The following is a 24492-nucleotide window of genomic DNA, read 5'->3' on the forward strand; positions in this document are numbered from 1 at the left end:
GATTGACGTCCATCAAAACTCATTTTTCAAACAAGAAAAATGTCGTTGGAGGGCGCGTGTGATCGGAAACAGCTGTAATTTTATTACGCGTAAATTTTGTTCGCGTTGTTAAAATGCCTGTATTCCTATAATAAGGTAAACAAACTGAACTAAGTCACACGAGCCGATGATCAGGAAAATAAGACTGAAATCGTAACGGAGACAAAATTTAACCAAATTAAACTGTCCCCTGGAGTTGAAAATCCACAATGAAACTTGTTTATTGTTCAGCGTATTTATACTTGCTACTTTACATTCCACACTTTCTTCGCATAATCTCGTACCGGCACTTACAACATACTTCTGACAAATTCACATGTGCTTGGGAATTCAAGTAACCATATATCTTTTGTTTCATTAGTACGCTTCGCTTCATTCAGACAAAGATAAATGAACAATTTCTACATCAGAAAAATTACTTAAAATATCGCGACATGGCTCCTTTGATCCCATTCAAAAGGGATCAAGCGTACCAAACTCTTCTTTAGCTGTAATTTATGCAGGTTTTTCACCGCTTTCTAAAACGCATGAAGTCATTAACTACATGCAACGCGAAATGTCGCTGCGATGGCGAACACAGCTTCTAAAGTGAGAGAACGATCAAAGACTAGTAGTTTGCACTTCTTACTATACATGGTTCGACGTCATTTGGCCAGGGCAACTTAAACGTGAGGCCCAGGAGAAAAAGCGATTTGCACAAGCGAAAGGTAGTTTTGAAATTATTGTTAATGAGGATTTTAACTAATACAGTGTTTCGAACACCAAGAACAGAGTTGAAAATGCGACGCTCAGCGGAGTATTTATATTTTTGATGAACTTCGTGGTATTTGGAAACACTGTCTCGAGTGTTTGAGACATCTTTTCAATTAAAACAGACACTAAGGAGAACACGAACTAAAAAATGTAGTACGCTCATTATGCAAACATCATCCAATCACCGTCACGGTTATGATTTCTTTCCTATGTAAGTTCTTATTCGTGCGTTTAACACACTACGCAAGTGGGAACTAGCTGTTTTCCACGTTCAGGTAATAAGTATAATCGTATTCGACATTCAAGTTGATTTGTAGGGTGGCGAATGGTTATTCCGAGACACTGAATCCCTTGTTTAAAAATCCGACATCGAGACTCGCATTAATGTTGAAGGTTTTCACAATATCCGAGTCCGAGACATGCATACAACATGTATTAATTTACTCAAGGTATACAACTTCAAGACCGAACAATCTGGTACTGCCGACAAAACTTATTTCCTTCGCAATGAGTTTCGCCAAAGCTCCCGGTCGTCGAAAGATCAGTCTTCGAACTACAGTCTGGTCTAATTTGAGTCCGATTAGTTCGTGGATAACTTGCTAAAACATCAAATAAGATCGCAAATTCGCTTTTTTTAAAATGATTTGAACTCTACTAGCCGGTACAATTTCTGCACGTTTTACCAACAGTCAAATACGTGCATCTGAATTATTGCCTATATCCTCCCCACAAAGAAACATTTCAACAGAAAAATGTATCAAATAATTTTGGGTTTGTTTCAAGCAAAGTAGTTTTGCAATTTGAAATTATTGGATATTATTGGATAACTGTTACAAGCTATTCAAATATGTGCTTTCTGGAGACTCCCTTTGATTTGCGTGATTTAACCTCGGTGAGAGACGTTCAAGCCCAACACTTTTAATAGCTAAAGAAATTTGAATAAATATTGTTGATTATGAAATGTCTAAGATAATTTAATTCATAGCTACTCTAGATCTGCTGCGCCTTTGATGAGATGTGCTCAATATTCCGTGGCCAAGGTGACTGACGGAGTATATCTAACATTAGAACAATTCCCGAAAATAGCCCCTGCGTGCCTATATAACACAAATAATTTTATGCTGGAAAAGGATTGCTATCCATTAGGCGAACGTATAAATTAGTAGTGAAAACTGGAATCGGTCTCGTAGCTATTCTATAAGCCTCACTTTATACTTGAATATAAATGGCAGCAAGTTCGACATTTACATATATAATCTCTGCCGGCTTTTGAGAGATAAACAAACCTCCCGTTCTGTGTGCAAACACTTCAAAATATTTATAATTAGCAATTAAAACCTTTTTGACTAGCCGTTCGAGATAACGTCAAACTTAAGCACCCAGTTTCGCTTCTTATTGAGGGGGGTGAAAAGGATCGCGGATCGACGGATTTGGCCGTAAAAAGCGCACGGATTGTGGAATTTTTGTGATACGTCCGTGAGCGGATTCACGCATTTCTAAAGTACAGCGGATCGCGGATAAGCTGAGAATTTGCCCGGATTCCGATCTCTTTATGTCAGGAAGTTCGGATCGTGGATAAACGAAGTTCGAATCACTCTTGTTGGTCTTCGGCGATATGTTGGCGAATTGTCGAAAAAACAAGCAATAAAACGTGGTGTTGCATCAAGATCTCGGAAGCTTTATTCTACTGGTCCTCTAGTGTATGTAGGAGTTCCTATTGTTAATTTCTGAGGCAAGGGGCATTGTTCCATTTATTTGTTCTATTGTTCTCTCGAAAGGAACGAGCCATTCATGTGAGACCTTACGAGAGGTTATCACAAAGTATTAGAAACATCACATTTTAGCATATCCCCCGCTATCACTTGATTTAAATAACCCTCCTCAAGATAGTACGCTGTACGCCAGTACGCTGTATCACTGCCAGAGAAAAAATCAGGTAAGATCAGTTTAAGTCCCAAAGTTAGTTTTCAAATTTGTTTCTATTTGTTTCACGGCCTTAACGTGACATACCAGGGCCGACCCAACTGTTAATAATGGGAATCGTGGAAAATGCGAAAACCAATGCGTAATTTTTATTTTGAAAGGTATTTATTAGGTGTCGTTGTTTTCAATTAAATCTGCTTTCATCGTTTACAGTTTTACTCTAGCTAGATCGTTGATACTGTAACAGAAATTTTCTCTAACATCCCCTTGCCTTACCTTTACTTAAACACGGTTGTATTTTAAAGCTCAGAGAAACCTGTGGGGCCGTGTTTTCCCGATCGAATTAGAATTTGGCAGTAGAATTTTAACATGTCTCGCGTTGCCAGAATCTTATAATGATAACACTGACATATAAAAAGGAGAGAAGAGAAAGAAAACATTCATCTATTTATATTTTTTAACCTATATGATACGAACACTTATGATCAAGCGGCCACGTTAATTTTGAATTCTTCTAAGACAACCGCCGTTGTCATGGTCGGAAACTAAATGAATTTGTAAACTTGACAAGATGAATACAAAAAACAATGTCTTTTAAAGTAATTTTCTTTCTAAAGGCCCGGTCAAACGCACGTAACATTTCAATTTCAATTTTTCTCCCAACATCTCGCAACATTTTTAAATGTTGCATGATGTTGTACTCGTTTGGCCACGTTCGTGCAACATTTTTGCGCTGGAGTATGCGCACTAGTTCGATTTGCGCCATCCATTATACCGCAGTAGGGTGGCCAAACCTAAATGCGTGTAACATGTTGTGCACAACAACGTTGCGATATGTTGCGTTAAAATGTTGTGTGCGTTTGGCGACCGCCTTCACAACATCTCACAACATGACACAGCAAGGTTGGGATATGTTGCGTTGAAATGTTGCGTGCGTTTGGCCGGGCCTTAAAAAGCAACAGAAAACGAACAGAATTTAAAGGAGTCTAAAAAGGTGGACTTCCATTGACGTGTAATTTTTTTACGTGCGTTTACGTGCGTGAAAAAATTTAGAGTCAATGTATGAACGGCTTCCGTACAGGTTTACGCAAGTAAACCGCTTGCAGAGCAAGAACCGCCAGCGCGGTTAACAAGCAAATCCGAGATTCCGAGACCTTGCAGCAAAAGGTCTAGACTCCGTTACGGAAACAAACACCCAAAAAAGAGATTACGTGACTCGTCGCAAAGGCTTCCGAGATTTCGGGATCAGATCAAAAGTTTCGAACACCCACAATTTTCCAGGTACCATTCGCCAGTCCTTCTACTATTACTGAACAGGAACTTGGCGCAAAATATATATATTAGAAAACTATTAAATGTATTAATGGGGAACAAGGGGCAAAAAGCAAAGTTGGGGTTTAAGGATCGAGGGTTCATGTACCTCCTCTCCCCTCCCCCTTAGGGGCCCTCGATGTTGAGAAGGATTTTCATTCCAACTCAGCTGTGTTGTGCATTTGTTTTTCTTCATTGTATTGTGAAACTAGGAGACATGGAAAGAAATGGATACAAGAGGATCTCCACCGAGGGCGATAAAGAAAACGTCAGCTTTGTGTCTCGTCTTTTCTTTCGATGGATGAACAGTGTCTTCAAGACAGGCAGTGAGCGAGCTTTAGAGGAAGATGATCTTTTACCACTAACAGAAGAAAACGTTACCTGTACATTGACAGAGCAGCTTCAAACAAAATGGAACAACGAAAGCACAAAATGCAAATCAAATGGCAAAAGGCCGAAACTTTGGAAAAGCGTCCTAAAGATGCTTTCTGAAAAAGAAGGCATTTTCATCATCTTCACAGGCGTTTTGTATTCAATTTGTGGCCTTCTTCAGCCACTGTTACTTGGATATTTAATTTCCACACTGACATCAGCTGAACCACAAGGAAATCATCTTCTCCGCTATGGTTGTGCATTAGCTATGGGAATTACCGCTTTAATTGGTTGCCTTAGCGCGCAACATTTCGATTACAGATGTGAACTGCTGGGTATCAGAATAAGTAGCGCTCTAAAAGGTCTAGTTTACCTTAAGGTAAGCCATATAAAATATAATGGTACTGTAAACTCCTTGCCTCTCCTCCACTCGGAAGGCATAATCAGTGCGAACTATAAAATTGACTGACTGAATTAAAATCTAGTCGGAAATTTTAAAAACATACCCTTTTAAGGTATTAACCAAAAAGTGATATCGGAAATCCAAAGACACATACTTGCGAAAAAAAGAAAGAGCACGAATTATCAAATTGTCTTGCACTTTATTGCCTTTCCTTTGTTCACTTCCGTGAATATGGATTTTTATCCCACGCACTGTTAACGTGACTCCGATATCGTTGATTTATTTTCGGCGTGGTTGAAGTTTATTTTTTGCCCTCAAGAAAATCAATTCCAAAACCGTTTATCGACGAAAAATGAGTAACGTTTTATCGACTTTATTCGTGGCTTACTTTGGAAACAAACAACTGCGAAAATTTGAAATGGAACCCCCTAAGCGGTATCAAAACCCTTGCACAGTTTATGCGTCACGAGCAATTCCAGTGGTGGGTTGCCTTGAAGGTTGCGAGTTACCTTGAACTGAGCGCAATAAGAAAAGGACCCCCCCCCCCCCTGCCCCTACCTGACGTAGCTTTTAAAAAAGTTGTCCACATTTTTTAACGTTGTTCATTTGATTCAGCGCCTCCACGTTTAGAGTTCATGCTTTAAAACGTTTTCTCGTCTTCAATCACGTAACATGAAAATAACGTATCATTTTTTGTTGTTGTTGTTTCTCAGACACTTGTTCTCAGCAAGCATTCGCTGTCAACGTTTTCAACAGGTCACGTGATTGACCTGATATCAAACGATGTTCAGCGACTGGAGGAAGACACTGTCGACTTCTTTTGTCTAGGAGCTGCTGCACTCTTTAAACTCGTGGCAGTTATGGCTTTGCTCCTGGTTTTTGTTGGTTGGCAGGCTATTATGGGAGTGGTTTTCCTTTGTTTGCTTGTACCTTACTTTACCGGTTTATCCTACGTTGGTGCAGTACTGCGCCTGCTCACAGCTGCAGTGTCCGACCGACGCATATCCTTGATGAACGAGGTGGTTTCTGGGATTCGTGCCATCAAAACGCATGCGTGGGAAGATGAATACAGAAAAAAGATAAAAAATACACGAAGGTAGGGTAAAATCTAAAAAAAAAATCTAAAATCCATTTTTTTCCGCTAGAAATGAATGTGTTTAGGCGTCTATAAATGGTCTTTATAAATGGCCTCTATTCATTGCCTCAGTGGCCCCTCAAACTTGGATGAAAAAAGATAGAGTTTCGATTTTTTAAAGGATTACAGAAAAGATAGCCTTCTTTTTAATCCTACGAATGGAATTACCGTTTATGTGTAAGAACGGAATGCTACTAAAGAAAGTCTGAAAATACTGGTGTTTATTACGCTATAACTTTCATAATAATGCGAATTTCATTTAAAAAAAAACATACGAAGCATTAAGCATGTGGACATTTTTTTATCTGTTGGCACTGATTTTAATTTTCAGATCCATATGCCCTTTAGTTTTAGGGTTCTTTCTATTCCGATATGTGACTTGTCAAATATGGCCGTGATTTGAGACACTTTAAGAACTCTTCAATGTGCAAAAAGCTTATTAGTAGCAGGTTTGGTTTCCAAAAAATGACGCTCAGAAACTTTTATTAGCAGCAAATTGGTATTTTAGAAGCCCCCCCCCCCCCCCATTAAGTGAAGTCACATAAAACGGGCCCACCTGTCCGGCCGATTGTTATGCAAAAGCTGAAGTTTCTTAGCGAACGCCAAAATTAATTTATCCTTAAAATATTCTTATTTTTCTTTAATTTCCAGCGCTGAAATCGGTATCATCCGTAAGAAAAGCGCCGTTCTCTCTGGTGTTGCTGGCTTGGATTACACGGCAGGATCGATGGCGACCCTAGTGTCAGTCATTTTTCTTGTTCTAACTGGTCAATCCCTTACACCTGTTAATGTTTTCATGCTACTTAGTTTCATCAACTTAGCAAGATTTTCTACCTGTCATCACTTAGGACAAGGTTTGCTGCAAACGTACGAAGCATATGCCTCGCTCGGCCGTATAGAAAATTTTCTTCTCTTAGAAAATCTGCATAATCAGTCTACAGAAGATACAAGTAAGATGGAAAGCAGCTTAGCAAAATTAAAGAGCAGTCCGACGGAACGTCGCAAGAAAAATGAGGTTTCACATGCAGATGAGCCAGTAAAAGATCTAGACAAGCCAACGGCTTTATGCGTGTCGGGTTTGACGCATCAGCAAATTAATCGAGAAGATGACTTTATTCTACAAGATATCGAATTCACGACACCGTCAGGAACTTTAACCATTATCACCGGACCAGTGGGCAGTGGAAAATCTACTCTTTTATCAGCTATCGCCGGTGAGATCTATGACACAAGCGGAACCATAACCTGTCAAGGAACTCTTGTTTACGTACCTCAGATATCTTGGGTGTTCTCTGGCACAATAAGAGAAAACATTTTGTTTGGACTGCCATACGATGAACTCAAGTACACTGGAATTATCGAAGCATGCGCCCTAACGGAAGACATCCAGAAGTTTCCCGACAATGACCAAACAATTGTGGGAGAACGCGGTGCTGTTTTAAGTGGCGGTCAGCGGGCTAGAATAAGCTTAGCACGCGCAGTCTACGCTGATGCAGACATTTACTTATTGGATGACCCTCTGTGTGCTGTGGACTTCAAAGTTAGCCAACATATCTTTGATAAATGCATCAGAGACTTGCTGTGCAATAAAACCCGGGTGTTAACGTCTCATCAAGAACAGCATATGAAACAGGCCGATGAAGTGGTTGTGCTATACAAAGGTCGTGTGTTGGGAAAAGGAAGTTTTAGTGAGCTACAGGAACAAGGCTTTCTAAATACCACCGTTGACAGACTCTATAAAAAAGTTCTGACAGATAATAAGGCAGATCAAAGTTTTGCTGAGGAGATAAAAGAAGAAGGGGAAGATGCTGATAGCTGTGGTAAAATGGCGACATCAGCCAAGGAATGCAAAGGCCTGGACATATCTCAAGAAGATCGCTCAATCGGAGTGGTGTCCTCTAAGCTATACTGGGACTACTTCAGAAGTGGGATGCATCCGCTGGGAATCTTTGCAGTAATTTGTTTGTGTCTCGTCACTCAAGGTAATGTAATATTAGGCTGTGTACACTTATGTTCTTTGGGGATTTTCTTATTACCTGGCGGGGGTGGTGGGGGGAGGTTGACTCTGTATATTTGTGTCTGGGGATGTGCCGCTGTTATTCTGAAACCCGCTTCCTATACCAGACCATGTTCAGCTGATTTTGTAACCCTTCACTAGAGGAGACACCAAAAATCCTCACCCTACCCCAGACGTGTTTTGCCACACAGGCATGATGGTCAGTCAGTCAGTCAGTGAGTAAGTGAGTCAGTCAGTCAGTCAGTCAGTCAGTCAGTCAATTAGTTAATTAGTAAGTAAGTAGAAGAGAAGAGAAGAAGAAGAAGAAGAAGAAGTAAGTAAGTAAGTAAGTAAGTAAGTAAGTAAGTAAGTAAGTAATAAGTCCCTTGCGGCAAGTGATACCCTATTTTAGACCAAAACTCTCTGATTTTTATACCCTATCCTAGACTAAGCTCCTTGAAAATCATACCCTTCACAGCGGCGCAAGGTGATTAGCGATAGAATATTTACCGACCTGCGAAGCGGCGAGGTTAATATTCTGCTGCTATTCACTAAGAGAGCAGGAGAACTAATAAGACTACAAATACTGACCAGTTTATATTTAACAGTTATCCAGTGAAACCTTGCGGAATATATTGCCTGATACTTAGAATAAGACGATATTCCGCAAAATAAAGAAGGATAATTGTTTTACTATACAACAAATTGTGAACGACAAATATATTACAGCTTAAAAATGTTGCCGTTATGCAGCGCTTTGCAAGATTGGTGAAATCTTCGCAACATATCACTAAGTACTTATATCGCACATTAGAAAATTTTAACCTCTGGATATGGTTTTCTAGCTTTCTGATTGGTTCCCCGCGCTACGAATCTGAGCCATTATCCTTAAGTTGACCAAATATGGAGAAATGATGACGAATTTTCGGTACTGGGATTTTTTGTGGACACGAAAAAATATTTTTCCTCGTCGCGTTAGTAGCGGACAAAAATAATTTCGAGACTCGAGGAAGTTTCGCCCCAAGAAATTCAGAAAATCTAAGAAAAAGCTAAGGGACACCGTCAAACACAAAAAGGCCACAAAGTTTGGACTGAAAAAGAGCGTGTGTTTAATTCATTTCAAGACGCTCAAATAAAAATACTAGTTAGCTTATAAGTAATCATTATAAATCAAACAACATTCACGACTTTAGTAATTGTGAATTAAATTCTGAATGTTTACCGTGTTTCAGAATGGCTTGCCAGTCCTGGTGGCCAAAAGTTTTCTAAACCAGTCAAGGAAATGTCGAAAGAACTGTATGACTGCCTCAAGTCTTTTTACACTTCAACGAGAAAGCAAGATAACTTGCGATTGAACGACAAGACTTCTTCAATGAAATCCATTCGTGCCGCGCCGCTATTGACCAGTTTCTTTGCTCTCCGTCGCACTGCAAACTGCAGTTCTTAATAATTGGTTACGCCGCTTTTACAGGAGAGAACAAGTGAAGATGTCCCGAGTTAGCAAGACCAGTTTTGGTCAAGTACAATCTGTTAGGATTTCATCCGTCGAGTTCCAACAACGGTCAAACACGGCAAATCGTGGCGGGCACGTGGGCATGCACGTGGGGCACGTGCACGTGCCGGCAGAATCGCACGTGGCGGGCAAATCGTTCCTCGTCCGTAGTATTATTTCCACAGTTGTAATGTTAAAATCCATAACCATTTCGGCAATTCCGGTTGAAAAAGTTACAATTTTGACATTATGATGGCGATTTTGACTTACTTTGAAAGAAACTTTGACATTCTTTTCGACCTCGCCGCCTGCATGATTCAGATTCACAATCGCGCGGCTCGCTTTCGATTTGCATATAGTGGTCATGTGACACTTAATTTCATGCATTTTTCTTGGAGCGGAAATAAATTTTTTCTTGCATCTTCCGGTTATAGGTTGAGTGTTTGAAAATTTACTAAAACAAGTTGGTTATAATCAGCTCATATCCGGCAAGTCCGAGGAGAATAACTGTTTAGTGTCCATCCATGAGAGGACCAGGCAACAGGTGATACAGCTCAAATCACCGATTTCGCCCAAACTTAGCATAAATGTTGCGTATGGAGAGCTATTCACTGTGGCAAAACATGAGCTCAAAATATTTTATTCCCTTGGAGTTATGGCACCTTTTGCAATATTGGCCATTTTTCACTAATTTATGCATATTTAATTAGCTGACTTTGAATGACCAGTTCCACAAGAAAAAAAGACTTCTGAAAATAAAATTCCCTGCATTATATTTTGTGGTTATTAGGCTTTAAGTACAATAATTTACTTCAACCGTCCGATTTGATTTCTTCTCCTCAAACAGTCTTTTGGAAGGTACACATTTCGTACTGCTGGAAATAGCCTTCAATTAGTGCCAAATATCTCCCATGAGCAACAACTTATATACATTATTCTTACATGGGTAATGAAATCCATCATTTAACTTCACAAAAATGGCACAAAATGTTTGGGGACCAATATATTTTATTCGTACTGAGGAACTAAACACATGTGACGTAACGATTTCTTGCTATTTCATCAAAATTCACCGAAACACAGAAGCCATTTATTTACTCAATTTGGCACAACATTGGTACAAAATAGCTAATCAAGCATAAATCTATCGATAACAATCAAAATATTGGCGAAGAAAAGGCACCTGGGGCATTTTTCGGAGCATTTTCAGAGCCATATAAGCTTCTTAATTCGGCAATGTCGTGGTAGCAAATGTAAATACAACAGCGAAAGATTTTCTTCACAAGCTCGCTCAATCCAACATCTAGGCACATCAAAGTTAAGAAACAAGAAAGTAATGCTACATACATGCCACTTATCGACACTTAGATGCTTTCTTCTGAAGATTTTGTTCTTCTTGCTCCACTTCGACCTCAGTTGACATGTGTACTGTTGCTTTGAGGCGCGCTGAACTCAGCCAGTCCATCGTGGTTCATACTTCGTGAAAGGCATAAACAGGTTGTCAATAAAGTCATTCAAAGAGCTGTTCAAAGTTCACGGAGGGACAGTTCTCTCAGCCAGTTTACATGATATAAGTTTAACTGGAAATAAACAGCCGCTATCCCCCGCCATCTTGGATTTCTAGATTTGAGCCTGCCGTTTCAGTCAGCGGTACGGCCCGTTCACTTGTCATCACGCGCGACCACACGCGTGTTCATATATTTGCTTTTCCTCCACGAATGTTCGTTTTCATCAGAGTAAGTACCGTATTTATTCGATTAAGCGCCCCGAGCGCTTATTAAATTTTTGGATCTTGAGAGTGGGCGCTTATTCGAGGCTGGGCGCTTATTAAATTTTCACGATTTTTAAGCGAAGTTTCTTGTTTTTGTAACAAAAAACAAAATTGACTGTTCATTTAAAGTTTCTGAAAAATAGAGTAAAAACCCGCGAGTAAGAACGTATTGTCTTTTTAGATAGCATAAGCAGGTTCTTATGTAAAGGGTTATTAACGCAAATTTAGGCTCATTAGGTTCTTAATAGGGTCTTAATTTCTGAAGAAAAATTTCAATGCTGTTGTAGAGATTTTAGTGGTGTTCGGCCTTTTTCAATTCTTGTATAAAAATTGCATACCACATAGTGTTTATGTCAAAATAAAACGCTAATCATATCATATTTTCCCAAAAGTAAACATTTTTAATGAATTTTAGAAATTAAGAACTTGCTAAGAACCTGTGGGTGCTTATTAACTTTTCCTACCTTCAAGGTGGGCGCTTATAGAATAATCGATCTGCTAGGTGGGCGCTTATTCGAGGTTGGGCGCTTAATCGAATAATACGAGTAGCCTCTGAAATGTCGTAAACCATTAAAAATCAGCCAGTTCTTTCATCCTATATCAGGTTAAAACGAGTATGCTCATTATTTTTTGTTGTTTCTGTGTTTTTTTGGGAGGTAAGGGAGGGAGCGAGTGCGGACATTCGACGAAATGGCGGTTGTCAAGTTGTTAGCATGACCTGTGTCCATCTGTTCCTTCTGTTTAACTCTATAACTGCTAAAGTCGACATTTGGGGGGAGCAGTCAATGAACCACTTTTGACGTCATCAATTCGATAGTCAGAAGACTCTAGTGATAAGCATCTGATAGAGCTAGGTTTGACCTTTTCAAATAACTATTCATTTTGCGTATCGGTCGCATCCTGACAGAGCTAATCGAGAAAAAGTCAATCACTTTTTGGTGCAAAATCGGTGCTTAAACAAAATCGGTGCCAAAACACCTGTAAAAGATCGAGGTCCTCTTTTCAGGGTTTACCAATGTTTTAATCAAAACTTTTTTGGTCTAAAGGAAGGACGGATACACTAGAAAGAAGTGGAAATAACAAAGCCGAGAAGAACGAAAGGACAAGGAGCAAGAAAAAACAATGAAAACGATTTCGCAAACAAAAAAAATTTGCTTATGCGCATGCGCCAAAGAACAATTTTGTACATTTTTCCATGGAATCTTTATCAAAATCTTGCTGCATTGTGGGAAAGTGCTTTTTAAGCAAAGTTAAGGGAAATTCAGGATCGTAGCACCAAAAATTCAGTTTAACGGTAAAAAAAAAAACCGGTTTTTAGAGAAATTTAGCACTGAAAGGGTTAAATAGTCTTACCGTTATATTAATTTTTGGCAGCTTGGAGACTGAATTTGTACCCTCTCTCCTTTTTAAGATCCCACAAAGTTCTTCATTAGGTAGAGCAATTTGATCAAAGCATGTAATCGTTATGTGCGGTATTAATAACTTTTTCCCCAGGGGAAGGGAATTTGAACAACCAATAATTAAAAAAATAGAAATGTCTGGGAAGTGACTGGGAGACGTTGACATTTTGATTTCATCGTTACATATACGTGTGCTAGGTTCACCGTTGCCGTGCATGCCGATCGTTGAGCAGAAAAATTTTGGAACTCTTTTACTGAAGAGTAATTTTCCGGAAACTCCGTTCGGATTGCAAGGTTTCCCAGTTCTAGCGTTCTAGTCTCTTTTGCATCAGGTCTCCTACCAGCGAAAAGAAATAACAGGAAACTGAACTACAAATGGTAAGCGACATCTATTTCTGTTAGTTTGCTAATTTTGGAAAAAGGCCTTTCCATTTTTCAGTAGTCCAACCGGTTCCCTCCAACAAATGGTAAGCACCCTAGAGTTCGTTCAGCATCACATTGCGGTACACACATCAAGCTGAAGAGGAGGAAAAATTTTTTGCTAAGACAAATTGAAAATATTCTCATGTAAATAACAAACGCAATCTACTTACCATAACGAAAACGAACATTCGTGGAGGAAAAGCAAATATATCTATGAACACGCGTTTGGTCGCGCGTGATGACAAGTGAACGGGGCCGAACCGCTGACTGAAACGGCAGGCTCAAATCTAGAAATCCAAGATGGCGGGGGATAGCGGCTGTTTATTTCCAGTTAAATTTATATCATGTAAACTGGCTGAGAGAACTGTCCCTCCGTGAACTTTGAACAGCTCTTTGAATGACTTTATTGACAACCTGTTTATGCTTTTCACGAAGTATGAACCACGATGGACTGGCTGAGTTCAGCGCGCCTCAAAGCAACAGTACACATGAGGGTGCTAATGGGGTTAACAGTTAACTGACAATTGGCCAAAAAAATAGTAGTTAACTGATATTTGGTCATTAGTAGTTACTGATAAATGAAACGTTAACAGTTAAGTGACATTCTATTAATTTTACTGAATACGATTGTTGCTGCTTATAAAAACAACAAGTTTTTTCCTAACACCAAAGCCATTTCGTGGCATTTACCTGCCCCGCTGCGTGACCAGGTGGCATATTAACTGATATTTATATGCGGAAGGTACCAGAGTCGTCCCAGGCAAGTATCTCCGCATGGTGATGGGTCAAGTGGGGTGTGTCTATTTAAGTTTTATCGAGATGATGACGAGGACGACCACAGAGTTCGCGACGGACATGTGCACAATGGAAGTAATTGATCGATTCATGGAAATCAGTCAAACGAAAGCGGAAAAGTTTGGACCGGTGATTTGACTTTAAGTTGTTGCCTACACACGGAACGCCATGGCATGGCGGACGCATCAAAGTAGTTTTTAGTACACTTATTACTCCTCGTGTCACCCACCGAAAGTTAGTAAAGGTTTTATCAGTGGGGACGCCGAGACTGCAGAACAAATCCTGTCAAACAAAATTGATGATAAAATCCATCAAGAGAAAAGCCCTGGGAACGGGGTTGGAAAAATCAAGCACTCCAACACTTATGAGAGAGGTTACCCATAAAGCTACTAAAGAACCATGGAAGTTTTGAAAAGGAAGTAGACCCTCCAACCAAACTTAAGCTTGTAACGCAATACCAACCAGCAGTACCAAACACAGTCGAAGAAGCAAATACTAATGAAAAATTGGCATTTTATAGAACAACACCATTGCACAAAAATATTCAAAGAACTTTCCTAATTTATACAGAAGGGGTATAGGTCTCAAAGATATCGTAGAGAAATAGAATGGAATCACTTGCGTGAGAGTCATGCATGCCTGTATTTTTATTTTTATCACTGACGTGGAAGTAAAATCAATGACGCAATAATTGCGTGGTGGACGACGCGATTTACGTGCGTAAAAAATAGAGACAATGTATGAACGGCTTGCGTACACGTTTACGCAGGTCGTTCATTTTTTCTCTAATTTTTCACGCACGTAAAAATTTACGCGTCAGTGGAAATCCACCATAAGAATAGGAAAGTTAATAGATAACTAAAATTAGTAGTTAACTGACATTGGCCAAAAAATAGCAGTTAACTGACAATTGGCCTAAAAATTAGTAGTTAACTGACAATTGGGTACCCCCATTAGCACCCTCTACACATGTCAACTGAGATCGAAGTGGAGCAAGAAGAACAAAATCTTCAGAAGAAAGCATCTATGTGTCGATAAGTGGCATGTATGTAGCATTACTTTCTTGTTTCTTAACTTTGATGTGCCTAGATGTTGGATTGAGCGAGCTTGTGAAGAAAATCTTTCGCTGTTGTATTTACATTTGCTACCACGACATTGCCGAATTAAGAAGCTTTTATGGCTCTGAAAATGCTCTGAAAAATGCCCTAGGTGCCTTTTCTTTGCCAATATTTTGATTGTTATCGATAGATTTATGCTTGATTAGCTATTTTGTACCAATGTTGTGCCAAATTGAGTAAATAAATGGCTTCTGTGTTTCGGTGAATTTTGATGAAATAGCATGAAATCGTTACGTCACATGTGTTTAGTTCCTCAGTACGAATAAAATATATTGGTCCCCAAACATTTTGTGCCATTTTTGTGAAGTTAAATGATGGATTTCATTACCCATGTAAGAATAATGTATATAAGTTGTTGCTCATGGGAGATATTTGGCACTAATTGAAGGCTATTTCCAGCAGTACGAAATGTGTACCTTCCAAAAGACTGTTTGAGGAGAAGAAATCAAATCGGACGGTTGAAGTAAATTATTGTACTTAAAGCCTAATAACCACAAAATATAATGCAGGGAATTTTTTTTTCAGAAGTCTTTTTTTCTTGTGGAACTGGTCATTCAAAGTCAGCTTAAAGACTTTGGTCTGGAACTGCTGCGGGAAGGTCAATTCTGATCTCATAGAAAGACTGCACAGGAGGGCTGCACGGCTGATCGTAAAACATCATAACAGTGATGAGGCCTTAAAGAATCTTGCCTATGAGACGACAGAGACAAGACGCCAGAGACATGTTTATAATTTAGTTCGTAGGTGTATTGATGGAAAAGTCCCCCAATTTTTTAAGAATTATTTTACTTTTAATAGAGATGTAGCACTAAGACAAACAAGGCAGGCTGATTTATTGCATTTGCCTAAAGTACGGACAGAAGCCGCGAAAAAGTGTTTTTATTACTCCGGTTGCCAAATTTATAACTCTTATCAAAATAATATGTAATTTTTAAATGTTTCGATTTTATACAAATGTAACATAATTTTAGCTTATATCTTAGTATCTCTTATATATTTTAATCTTTTTAACTTCCATTTTAGGTACACCGTAAGACTTTTAGCGCCTTTTTAATTTTTACTTTTTACTAGGGCCTCTAAGGATAACAGTTTTTATTGTAAAGCTGATGGAGTAGCCCTATTTAAATAAAGGCTTCTCTCTCTAATTAAATATGCATAAATTAGTGAAAAATGGCCAATTTTGCAAAAGGTGCCATAACTCAAAAGGAATAAAATATTTTGAGCTAATGTTTTGTCACAGTGAATAGCTCTCCATACCCAACATTTACGCTAAGTTTGGGCGAAATCGGTGATTTGAGCTGTATCACCTATTGCATTTTTCTGCCCTGTTCTCTCATGGACGCACTCTTAAATATCTGTTAAATATTTTTGTCCGTTTGTGAAGTTGGAGTAATAAAACACTTTTCCACTTTCTTCTATTTCAGCAATGACAGTTGCCCCTGACGTCTGGCTCCCTTTTTTGACAAAGCAACTTCCCGAAGATCAGAAAGACAACACAAACCTGACTATCTATGGCTGTCTAGTCGGCGCGTCTTTTACATTTGCCTTCATTCGAGCATGTGTATTCCTTTTGGTTTCTCTAAGATGTTCTGAGCGACTTCATAATAAAATGGTGGTGGCTGTTCTACAAGCCCCAGTTTTGTTTTTTGATTCAAACCCTGTGGGAAGAATCATGAATCGGTTCTCTAAAGACGTAGGCTGCATGGACGAGATGCTACCCAAAAAGTTTCTCATGGCAATCCAGATGGTCTTGCTGTTGTTATCAACAGTTCTTGTGCCAACGGCCACAAATCCTTGGCTTTTGTTTGTTGTTGTTCCGATGACTGTGGTAGTCGTGTACATTTCAAAGTACTACTTGAAGACCGCGAGAGAGCTGAAAAGGTTAGAGTCCATTTGCCGTAGTCCCGTCTTCTCACACATTTCTGAGACCCTGAACGGACTGGACACGATTCGAACAAGAGGCAGACAAAGAGATTTCGTGGATCAGTTTTACAGGTTTGTTATAGGGTGTTCTACGTTGCATCTATGAAGCAGAACTCTGCTCTACCATAACACAAAAGCCAGACAACAAAAAACAGCATAAAAACAAGATATAAAATATCAAAGAGTTTTTTCCTTTTCCTTCCCTGCAGCTATAGTGACCGAGTGTTAGAATTTTTAAAAAGTTATTATGAAGTGTCAGATTAAAATAGCAGTTACCTGCACTAAGTCAGGACACTATTTAAAATAAAATACAATATAAAAATATAATCTTGATAACCCTTATTAAAATGGAAAACTTAGACTAGATATAAATTGACACCCCCCCCCCCCCCACCCCCTTCTAACTTGCTATCCTAAAGAATGTATTGGTTAGTCAAACTGTACTTTTGTTCCTGAAGGCACCAAGATATTCATAATCAGTCGTACGTTATGGTGATGGCAAGTGGGAGATGGCTAGGTGTACGTCTGGATCTTCTCGCTTCTCTGTTGATTGGTGTAGTGGCTCTTGCGGCAGTTGTGGTGTCTCAAGATGCTGGTGGGTATATAGACTTGCTCCAAGTCGCTCGTTTGATTCGCACTGGACCACTGGATACAGAAACGGTGGGCGCGCACGGGCATAAAAAAAAAAAAAAATGGCGGAGGATCGTGGCGGAACGTTCCGAGCCATTCCTCGACGCACGGACAAATGAATTTCGCTCGGTCACTCGCGTGCAATTTCAAAGCCAGCTTACTCGAGTATTAAAACTCTATTAACAAGAAACGAGCGACTTGGAGCAAGTCTAGTGGGTATATTATATTGTAGTAAGGCATGCATTTAAAGGATTGTGTCTTGCCGGGTCCCGGAACACATACTACACCAATACATCATAACACCGGGCTTGTCTCGTTGCCTTTTTAGCACACTCAGCTTAACGTGCCTGTAAAAGAACAAATCACTCGCATCTTCTTGTGAATCTTGAGAGGTTTGAAAAATAGTTCGAGAATTCGAGTTAGCGGGGTTTTGAGTTATCGGGGTCGATTGAATATTTAATTTGCCAAGTTAATAATTGATAGTTTACTGATTTTTCAGCACTTTAGTGCAAATTGAACTTATCTCGTCAGAAACTCTTACACGGACATACATTCTTATGATTAGAGTGGAAAATGGCTGTCAAATACATGATCTGTTCGTTGCTCTAATCAATGATCAACCATGGCGAGTTGCAGGAACCGGAATTCCAGTTATCGGGGTAAATTTGACCCAATATTTGATCAAGGGAAACGAAATTTAGTTCGAGTTAGCGGGGTTTTCGAGTTATCCGAGTTCGAGTTACTGGGGATCTACTGTATTTTCTAACAAAAACTTATAGAGGTCATGTGATTCTTGCAATTTCCATATGTGAGTTATTCCACAAAATACCTGTAGAAAAAAAGGCTGCAGGTGGGTGGATGGTGGGGTAAGAGATGATCAATAAATTATACTTAACAATAGTATAGAATAAATGATTTCCACTATAGAAAACTTTCCACAAACAAGGAAGACCAATGTCAATATGAGTTAACCTTTCAGTTTGAACACAATGAGTTACGTTTTAAGGATTATTCCAGACAGATATGTCCAGGATTGAACGCAAATGAGATGCACGTTCCTCACGACAGGCATCACAAAGTGTCCTCATTAATAAAAGTTCACCAAAACTCACCAAAATCTGTCAAATATGAAGTAATATGGAAATGTCACATAACACAGTCAAACATGAAGTACTCATTAAACAATACTTGCGTTCAATCCTGGACATAAGTGATTCCAGATAGGCACAAGTGAAGACAGAAACTACAATACTAAAAGAAAAATGTTTTCACATCTTTTTTAATCAGCTTTTGCCGGACTGGCATTGGTTTACGTCATTCAGACCGTGACACTGACTCAATATACTGTCAGGAAAACCTCGGATGTCGAGAATTACATGACGTCAGTTGAACGAGTTATGACGTACACCAAACTTGACTATGAACCTGGATACAAAGTGGAACGACATCCCCAGGAACACTGGCCACGAGAAGGAAATATCACATTCCAAGATGTATCGTTGGTGTACTATCCGGGGGGACCTCAAGTGCTGAAGAAAATTAATCTAAGCATTAAAGGAGGTGCAAAGATCGGTGTTGCAGGCCGCACGGGTGCTGGGAAGTCATCTTTTGTGGCAGCTCTTATGCGCATGCCAGACGCTGATGGAGAGATAATGGTCGATGATATTCAAATAAAAGAGATCAACCTCCAAGAAGCTCGAAAGTGTATATCCGTTCTTGGCCAAAGTCCTGTTCTTTTCAGTGGATCGCTGAGAAAAAATCTCGATGTTATGGTGCAGTTTCAAGATGCAGATTTGTGGCGAGCTTTAGAAGATGTGCAACTTAAAGCGTTGGTGGAAAGTCTGGAGGGACAGCTGGATCACGAGTTGTTAGAACATGGTGCAAATGTCAGCGTAGGAGAACGGCAGTTGATTTGTTTGGCTCGTGTCCTGTTGCAACAGAACAAGATCATCATCTTGGATGAGCCCACTGCACACGTGGATCCCGACACGGAACAAACAATCTGGAGAATAGTGCGAGAGAAACTAAAGGACTCCACAGTCATCACTATAGCTCATCGCCTCAACACCATTAGAGACTGTGATTTGATTTTGGTTTTGAAAAATGGAGAGGTTGATGAGTTTGACAGATTTGATGCACTAGTGAATAATGAAGGGAGTGCCTTGAGTGAAATGGCTCGAGTTGCAAATATGTAATATTAAGTCACCATGCTTGTCGATGAACCATATGCATTAGTATACGTTGTTCAACTGATAAAAAACAAAATTAACAAATCTGTAACAAATTCTCTTGGGTGAAAAGGCTAGAGTTGTGGATATCTCAGCAAAATAAAATCGCCTTGCTTATTAATGAAACGAAGTCGACATTAACCATTATTGGCCAATAGTTGGCCATTTGTTTCCAATACGGATATTCGTTGTATTTCCCTGGACCCTGGGTGGATAGTAGAGACACTATGAGAGTAAAGTGTCTTGCCCAAGAACGCGACACGGTAACCCCTGTTAGGGCTAGAACCCAGACCTGTCGAACGCACTAACCATTAGTCCAGCATATTTCCAAAACAACGGTTGTACTATTTCTATTAATATTAGTATACCGTATTTTCTCGATTAAACGCCGGACCCCGATTAAACGCCGGCCTCGTATAAACGCCGGGTCAAAATTGCTAATTTTTAAATAAACGCCGGGAGCGTTTATTCGAGGTCCCGGCGTTTATTTGAGGTCAAGCTAACAAGTAAATATACTCTCTTTAAGGCGGCGCTATGACATACTAGTATGGTATGCTGCTTTGGAAATTTCAATAAACGTTCAAAAGAAAAGTCCGGGCGTTACATAGCTAGGATGGACACTGTACAACAAAATAAAACCTAGCAAAGTTCGCGTTCCTGTCTTCATGACTGTCGCATTTCCTTTCTTATGTTAGTGCTCACACTCACAGTCGTTGAAATCTGGAATATCCCCCCAGCGTTTGCTTACAAGTTGGACGAGGTCGTTTAAAAACGAGTGAGGCATTGGCGACATTGCCGTTTATGAACTTAGAACTTTGTATCAATAACGTTTACTTGCATAATCCTTTATTGTTCATTTACCGTTTATGTTCTGTTTGTCACAAATCTTGATTGCAACATAAACGTGTCCAATCCGCAATAATGTACCTTTGCGTAATTACCAACTTTAAAGACCCAGGGACAGTTTTTCGGGGCTAAACGAAGAGAAAAATCGCCCCACCTTGACAACCTGCCCTTTGGTCTCGAAGATCGGTAATAGTAAATCAATCTGAAAAATATACAGAAAATTACAGTCCTTTAATAAACGCCGGGCCCCGATTAAACGCCGGCTTCAAATAAACGCCGGGTCCACCAAGCCAAGTTTGAAATAAACGCCGGGGGCGTTTAATTAAGAAAATACGGTATACACACTCAGTTATCTTGGTGTTTCAAGCAATCTGATTGGTTCGCTAACTCGGTACGTTATAAGTATTATTTACTCCCTACGGAGTGAATAATGCGTGATCCAAACAAAAACAAAATGGCCTGAGTGAACTCGCGTTTCGCCGGCTTTTCTGAATTGCAAATACTAAGAATACAAGAAGATTCTGTAGGTTTTCATTTTGTTAGGATCGAACTGTAGGTTACCATTTAGGAAATATTAACTTTCTTAACCTTAACTTTGTTTATAGTAGAAGTAAAAGTTTTAAATGTAGTAAGTTAATTTCTGTGAGTTGTAAACAAATGGAGCAGTTTCGCTGTGAATGTCACAAAGGCTCTAAACGTATTGGTATGAGTATTATGTCAGTTTAGATGCATTGGTTAGGTATTGCTTTATATATATATATATATATATATTTACGCGGCCTTGTACTATTTTGCTGCTTTTCCTATTTGGTTGTATTCCTCTCCGTCTATCTTCTGATTGTCAGAAGTGTTTTAATACGGTACCGGGGTATGTTGAATAAATTATGTTATAAACATCGTCATGAACAGCGTTCTGCCTTGGGAGTTTGGCCAAGTACGTTCCGTTTTTCCTGTCCAACATTGCCTAATATTGCTTTTTAAACAGGCTATGATGAGATGTGCTCAATATTCCGTGGTCAAGGCGTCTGAAGGAGTATATCTAACATTAGGACAATTCTGGAAACTAGCTCCTGCGTGCCTAACACAAATAATTATATGCCGGAAAAGAATTGCTATTCATAAGGCGAACGTACAAATTATTAGTGAAAACTGGAATCGGTCTCGTAGCTATTCTATAAGCCTCACTTTATACTTGAATCTAAATGGAAGCAAGTTCGACATATACATTTCTTTGCTTTTGAGAGGTAAACAAACCTCTCATACTGTGCGAAAACACTTCAAAATGTTTAGCAATTAAAACTGCTTTGTCTAGCCGTCCGAGACAACGTCAAACTTAAGCACCCAGTTTAGCTTCCTATTGGTTTGATCACTGGACTGAAGAACTCCTCGGGCGATTTGTCTTTCTCGATTGACTGGCTCCTTTGAAGAATTGCGATGTACCCCGGGATGGTCAATGATACCTAAGAGAGAGGCTGACGTCGTATCACACAATCTAAATCGAGCAAAATCGAATGTTCGGTTTTCCATCATTTGATTATCGCGGAGGTAATAAATTGAATTTCGTCAGTCGATCCAGCCATCTAAAGTTATGTTTCCTTTATTTCCATATTTATTTTAAGACCCAAGATTCAGATCATCTCATCATTTGCGGGGCATTTGTTACCCGGTTTGTTACCACTGGAAAGAGTTTTGTAAATTAACAGCTGCAACTTGAATCCGTGTTGTGCGTAACCGCACCTAATGAGCCACAGAGCCCTTTGTGGTGTATAAAGCGATTTGCCTTTAATTCTATTCAAAAGGGATCAAGCGTAACTAGCTCTCCTTTAGCTGTAATTTATGCAGGTTTATCACTGCTTCAAAATACGCCGTGAAGTCAAGAACCACATGCAACGCGAAATGTCGCTGCGATGGCAAACACCGCTTCCAAAGTGAGAGAACGATGATCGAAAACTATAGCAGTTTTAAATTCTTATTACACATGATTCCAACATAATTTGGCCATGGCAACTTAAACGTGCAGCCCAGGAGAAAAAGCAATTTGCACAAGGAGAAAGGTAATTTTGAAATTGTTTACGAGGATTTAAAGTAATAAAATGTTTCAAACACCAAGAACAGAGTTGAAAATACGACGCGTAGCGGAGTATTTTTTGTGAACTTCGTGGTAATTGGAAACACTCTCTCGGGTGTTTGAGATATTTTTTCAATCAAAACTGACACTAAGGGAGAAAACGAACGAAAAAATCTGCGCTCATAAAGAACACATCAACCAATCACCGTCACGGTTATGATTTCTTTTCCATTTAAGTTCTTATTGTTTGTGCGTTTAATATATCACGCAAGTGGGAAATAGCTGTTTTCCATGTAATTTTAATTAGTATAATCGAAATTGATTTGTGGGGTAGCAAATGGTTAATCCGAGACTAGTCGAGACACCCAGTCCCTTGTTTAAAAATCCGACACCGAGACTTGCAGGAGTGTTGAAGGTTTTTACAATATCCGAGTCCGAGACATGTATTAATTTATACAAGGTATACAACTTCAAGAGACAGAGCTCCTGGTCGTCGAAAGATCAGTCTTCGAACTACAGTCTGGTCTAATATGAGTCCGATTAGTTCGTGCATAACTTGCTAAAACATCAAATAAGATCGCAAATTCGCTTTCTTCATATGATCTGTACTCTGCCAGCCGGTACATTTTGCGTCTGATTTATTACCTATATCCTCCCCAGAAAAATGTATCAAATAATTTGGGTTCGTTTCAAGTAAAGTAGTTTTGCAATTTGAAATTAATGGCTCGCGGTACACTAGCTAATCAAATATGCACTATCTGGAGACTCTCATTGAGTCGCATGATTCAGCCTCGGTGAGGGACGTTGAAGCCCAAAACTTATCAATAGCTAAAGAAATTTTCATAAATTATCGATAATGAAATGTCTAAAACGATTCAATTCATAGCTACTCTTGATCTGCTGCGCTTTTGATGAGATGTGCTTAATATTCCGTGGCCAAGATGACTGACGGAGTATACTTAACATTTAGAACAATTCTCGAAACTAGCTCCTACGTGCCTATATAAACGCAAATAATTTTATGCTGGAAAATAATTGCTATTCATTAGGCGAACGTATAAATCAGTAGCGAAAACTGGAATTCGTCTCATAGCCATTCTATGAGCCTCACTTTATACTTGAATCAAAATGACAGCAAGTTCAAGATTATATACATTCTCTGCTTTTTTGAGAGATAAACAAACCTCTCATTCTGTGTGAAAACACTTCAAAATATTTATCAATTAAGACTGCTTTGACTAGCCGGCCGTTCGAGATAATTCAAGCACAACTTTACTTAAGCACCCAGTTTAGCTTCCTATTGGTTTGATCAATGAACTGAAGAACCCCTCGGGCGATTAGTCTTTCTCGATCGACTGCCTCCTTTGAAGAATTGCGATGTATGACAATACCGTTAATGTTGTGCACTAACCGGAAAACACGCAAATTGAGGTGTAGTGTCAAGGTATCAAAATTTGGGTTTGTTTCAAGTTTTGCAATTTCAAATTTCAATTTCAAATGTTCGCAGTTAAGTCGCGTGTTTAAAACCCGCTTTAAGGGACCGCCTAGGCGTAATATTTATTCATAAATAGAAAAATATGCTTATCTTCCTGATGGTTCTACCCTCCACGGGGAAGGAAAGTAAGAAAAAAGAAAGGACTCCGGGAGTAGTGGGAAAACTTGAACTGATTCACTCCCTTTAGTGGAAAACGTATCATCTTTGGCAGCGTCGCTCGGAGAAAGATCTCTTTCGTTAGAATTTCGAACGCATTTCCTAAATTGTGTTTTGTTTTATTTGAACCGAGACCTTGGGCAAAAAAATAATTCGAGACTACACGACCTTGCTGCAAAAAGCTCGAGACTACGAGATGGAGACAAACACCCAAA

The 24492-nt window shown here is 39.3% G+C and overlaps 1 protein-coding gene and 1 pseudogene across 2 annotated transcripts in view; one reads left to right on the plus strand and one right to left on the minus strand.

The window, feature by feature from the left end:
• The window catches only part of LOC144646231 (transmembrane protein 45B-like), a 113718-nt pseudogene that overhangs the window by 18569 nt on the left and 70657 nt on the right, over positions 1-24492 (minus strand). The window lies entirely within an intron of this gene.
• LOC144646160 (ATP-binding cassette sub-family C member 4-like) lies at positions 574-21116 on the plus strand. The gene is made up of 7 exons (XM_078505698.1): positions 574-746; positions 4239-4777; positions 5515-5897; positions 6588-7918; positions 16356-16926; positions 17313-17449; positions 18772-21116. Exons 2-7 carry the CDS (start codon positions 4244-4246, stop codon positions 19677-19679), a joined length of 3864 nt encoding a protein of 1287 aa, XP_078361824.1. The 5' UTR covers positions 574-746; positions 4239-4243; the 3' UTR covers positions 19680-21116.

This window comes from Oculina patagonica, chromosome 3, assembly GCF_052425735.1.
Source record: "Oculina patagonica isolate OP01 chromosome 3, crgOcupat, whole genome shotgun sequence".
In the NCBI taxonomy this organism is placed as follows: Eukaryota; Metazoa; Cnidaria; class Anthozoa; order Scleractinia; family Oculinidae; genus Oculina; species Oculina patagonica.